At 35.8% G+C, this 3,844-nt stretch overlaps 1 protein-coding gene across 1 annotated transcript; it reads right to left on the reverse strand.

The window, feature by feature from the left end:
• Positions 1-793: 793 nt before the first annotated feature.
• Positions 794-2,639, reverse strand: LOC131950681 (beta-1,3-galactosyltransferase 1-like). Its single transcript, XM_059312906.1, has 3 exons — positions 2,620-2,639; positions 2,124-2,276; positions 794-1,922 (listed from the first exon to the last, which is right to left on the reverse strand). The coding sequence occupies exons 1-3, from the start codon at positions 2,637-2,639 to the stop codon at positions 794-796; spliced, it is 1,302 nt and encodes a 433-aa protein (XP_059168889.1).
• Between the last annotated feature and the right edge of the window lie 1,205 nt (positions 2,640-3,844).

Genomic DNA, 3,844 nt, shown 5'->3' on the forward strand with positions numbered 1-3,844 from the left:
ACGACTCTTGTGGTTAGCGGCGTAGCTACCGTAAAGTTAGTGTAAGTAATGCATAGAGTCCCAAGAAAACCAGGGTCGTTTTCCTTCTTAAAACAATAATTACAATTGAACATTTAAAAGTTAACTATGTTATATGTATAATTCAAATTATAAACCAGTTTATTTTCTACTGAATAAAACAAAAATCAAAATAAGATCCCTAGTCCTTTAATAGTGTATAGTGAGGGGGGGGGGGGGGTTCGAACAGGACCTATTCATATTAATAACTTACAAGCGTTAGTTCATTGTCGGGTAAGCCATTGAGATAATTAACCCCTAAATAAACTTAAACTTTGACTCCTGTGAGACAGGCATTTGACACCCATAAATTTAAATCGCTACAAACCTCACCCGAATTCGAATCGCCTACTCCAACCCTAACAACATGTACCTCCCTTATAATTGCCTGCTCTCTCCCGAAATTCCTACCTACTAAATATCAATTATAACACTTGAGCCAGTTTTCGGGATGCATATCTCACAAAATTCACGTGGTTTGTTTTACACCAATTTAACATGAATGGAAAATGATATATGCAGCAAAAATATCCCAAAAGCTTTATGTGCTGAGACAAACAGCGATGTCAAAGGACAATCAAAATATTATCAAAATTATGAAACCTCACCCGACTTGGAAATCCCCTACCCCACCCCTACAGACCTACGAAGTTCCGAAAGTAAAAACTAGGTACAACTGTCTTTTTAGATAACATTTCTTGTCAAAACTATAATTTTTTAAACAATTATACAATTCTTATTCACAACTTGTATCACTTTTCAGTTCACTGTACATTTCTCGCATCTCCGTCGGTGTGTAAGGATGCCCTGATATGCGACTTCTAATGTCTGACACATCATACATTTCGTAAGTAAATCGATCATTGTCTATGACCTCAACGCCAGCTTTCTTGGAGCACATCCCCGTGACGTACACATCCTCCCACCGGAACAACGGCAACCTGAGGGACGCCTGGTACAACAGCCATGACGCCTGTGCTGACAAGACGTAGGCCCCACCTGATACATAATCCGGATATCTGCTCTTAGGGTAATCAGCTTTAGATATGTACCACTTTGATTTAGTAGACCTTATTGGGGGTGGTTTGACGTATTTTGTTCCCATCACAAAAGCTTTAAGTTTAGGTTTTTTAACTTGATTTTTTTTCAAACTATCAATTAAACAGTTGAAATTTATATACATGTCTTCGTCCGCTTTGAGGATATATTTTGCCTTTGAACAGTAAGTAGAAACATACTTGATAATAGATACCGATTTTAGACTTAAGTTGTGATAACAGTCCAAGTAATCCTCCTGCAAAATATCACCATACTTGGCTGATTCTTTAAGAAGTAATTTCTGTTTTAAGCTTGCTTTTGGGTATCCAGGCTCCGGTTGACCAATGAAAAAAACTAGAATTGAGTTATGGGAGCTGACGTTAGCATAACTGCCCCAGGTCTCTCGAATCGCCTGGCGACCTTTGAAGTTATCCAAGCGCGTTGCAACACCGATGAATAGTTCTATTTCGTCGCGGCCTTCACAAGTAACATTGGGAGAGATGATATATTTGTAGTTATGTGAGTTAATGACGGGTTCATTTAGGAACGGAAATTTCTTGAGATCTTGCGCACTGTAAGTTGGCGGTGATTTTGTGGCGTTTTTCGGCTTTGTTTGGTTTGTTTTCATTTGGTTGAACCATACTCTTTGTGTAATATTACGCTCTAACTCCCAGATTGCATTGATACTTGACACTGAGAATACGGATAGGGGACTTCTTTTAGATGTATTGTTGATCAAAGCAGCAATGCCGCAGGCAAAGATTAAAGCAAAGCTAAGTTTCACATATTTGAATTGAAGCCGAGGTCGGATACCCAAGGAGATCATTCTGAAACGAGTAGGTAGAAACGTGTGTCAGTAGAGCATGTTTAAAATGAGCTTTAAAATCTTATTTATCACAAAAATTACCATCTTAAACCAGGCGGTGTGGTCGAGTCGGTGAAGCTCATGGTTCGAACCCTCGTGCAGATAAGGCTCGATAGCTGAGGACAGCACATTTTTCTAGAAATAGGTCCCCAACCAACCTGACCTGAGATGTAGATGTGTGGAAACAAGTAAAGAGATACCCTGTTGTTTTAAGGCTAAGGCTAGGACATAGGTCCCTGATCTGGCTTTGATGGACTGAGACCGAACATTTTGTTGTTTGACATGAGTGAGGTAGAAGTGTTCATAGTGATCAAGCCTGTAAGATAGAGTTAGAAACTTTGGAATCCTAGTCTTCTCTTGTTTGTTATAGTGGTTGGATGTGTATCTGTGTAGGACTTAGAAAGTCTCGATTTGGTTGTGATCAAGTAAGGGTGTGTTAAGAAAACTGTCTTCGTCTTTTTAAAGTAATAAATGTGCGATCTGCAGACCAACTTTGGAATCATACTTACATTAGTCATAACTTATAGACATACTGATTTCTAATAGTAAACTATCGATGCATACAACCATTCCAATGTATGATGTATGATGTATATGACATTCAGCCTTATGTCATGCCACCTTTACTTTCAGTAAAGGGTTTCGGGTAGTTATCTTACCTTAAGACATTCCAATGCATTGCGACTTATTTTTCTTTCACAAATCACAGTTGTTTTTTGTTTGATGAATGAAACAGGCGTGCTATAAAAAAAAATAGCACATATTTATAGACAGGACTAATTATGAGGATTGTGACATTAAAGTAAAAACAAAAAATATATGCTCTGTAACCCAAACGAGATTGGTATAAACATTTTCAAATGGCCGGTTAGCAATATAATATTTTTATTCAACAACCACCCCCGTCTCCCAACTATTCCCGATACCTAGTATCTTTGATTTTTCCCCACTGTCCATTATACCAATACTTTGTTTGAAAGTTTATGTATATATATATATATATATATATATATATATATATATATATATATATATGTATATAAATGGATCCTCTTTAAGCTTTTTACATAGTTATCAATATACCAAAGACAATAGTTTCAGTGCAATGGATACAACGTTACATTTTTAAAAAATCTCATGTGTCTAAATAATTTAAATATTTTCTCGATTTTCGTCAATCAGATTCCAACATTTTAAAAAAAAGTAGAACAAAATTACAAACACGTGCTTATGGGAAAAAACCATTTTAAACATGCATGAATGATCGACATCAGTAAGTAACCTACTAGCGACTGTGTTCACTCACTTCTTATTGATCTCCATTATTGAACGTAAAATTGATATTTAAAACGTAAGCTGCTGAAATGTTTCTTTATTTAGGTCATATTAGTTACAAGCTTTTACTTAGCTTGCTTCCTTTTGATGGGCCAAAACTGCTGATAAAAATTAAACAACTTCTAACCAATTACTTGTAAACTTGGCACGAGGTTCAATACCCGAAGACAATGTAACACGTCATAATTTTTTACCCAATAGGAAGCTTATTTATTCTAAATTTCCTATTTCAAGTAGTACTATTTATTTTACTATTTTACGCATGTTATTCGTGTTGAGTTAATGCATAATTATTTGTAGCCATGCAACCCTATTGTATTGATAGATTTAAAGTACTGAAAAAGGCATAAAAACGTTTTTATTATAAGCTATTATTTAATGATGAAAACGGAGAAAATAGATATGATTCTTTAAATACGATCCTCAATAATAAACTGCTATTTAAATAACTAAAAACACGTGGGTCGCACAATAAATTCTAGTAAGGTTTTTAACAAATAATAAAGCGACCCACGCTTTTCTTAGCCGTAGCCGTACCGTAGCCGTAGC

The sequence above is a fragment of the Physella acuta genome, unplaced genomic scaffold (genome assembly GCF_028476545.2).
Source record: "Physella acuta isolate Inbredline_101_S28 unplaced genomic scaffold, ASM2847654v3 ptg000776l, whole genome shotgun sequence".
Classification (NCBI taxonomy): domain Eukaryota; kingdom Metazoa; phylum Mollusca; class Gastropoda; family Physidae; genus Physella; species Physella acuta.

Excerpts from the sequence above, each read along its gene's own strand:
- LOC131950681 (XM_059312906.1), bottom strand. The coding sequence starts at position 2,639 with ATGCATTGGAATGTCTTAAG. Across the intron at positions 2,277-2,619 it reads ATGCATTGGAATGTCTTAAG|GCTTGATCACTATGAACACT; the intron begins GTAAGATAACTA and ends TCTATCTTACAG. Across the intron at positions 1,923-2,123 it reads TCCACACATCTACATCTCAG|AATGATCTCCTTGGGTATCC; the intron begins GTCAGGTTGGTT and ends TACTCGTTTCAG.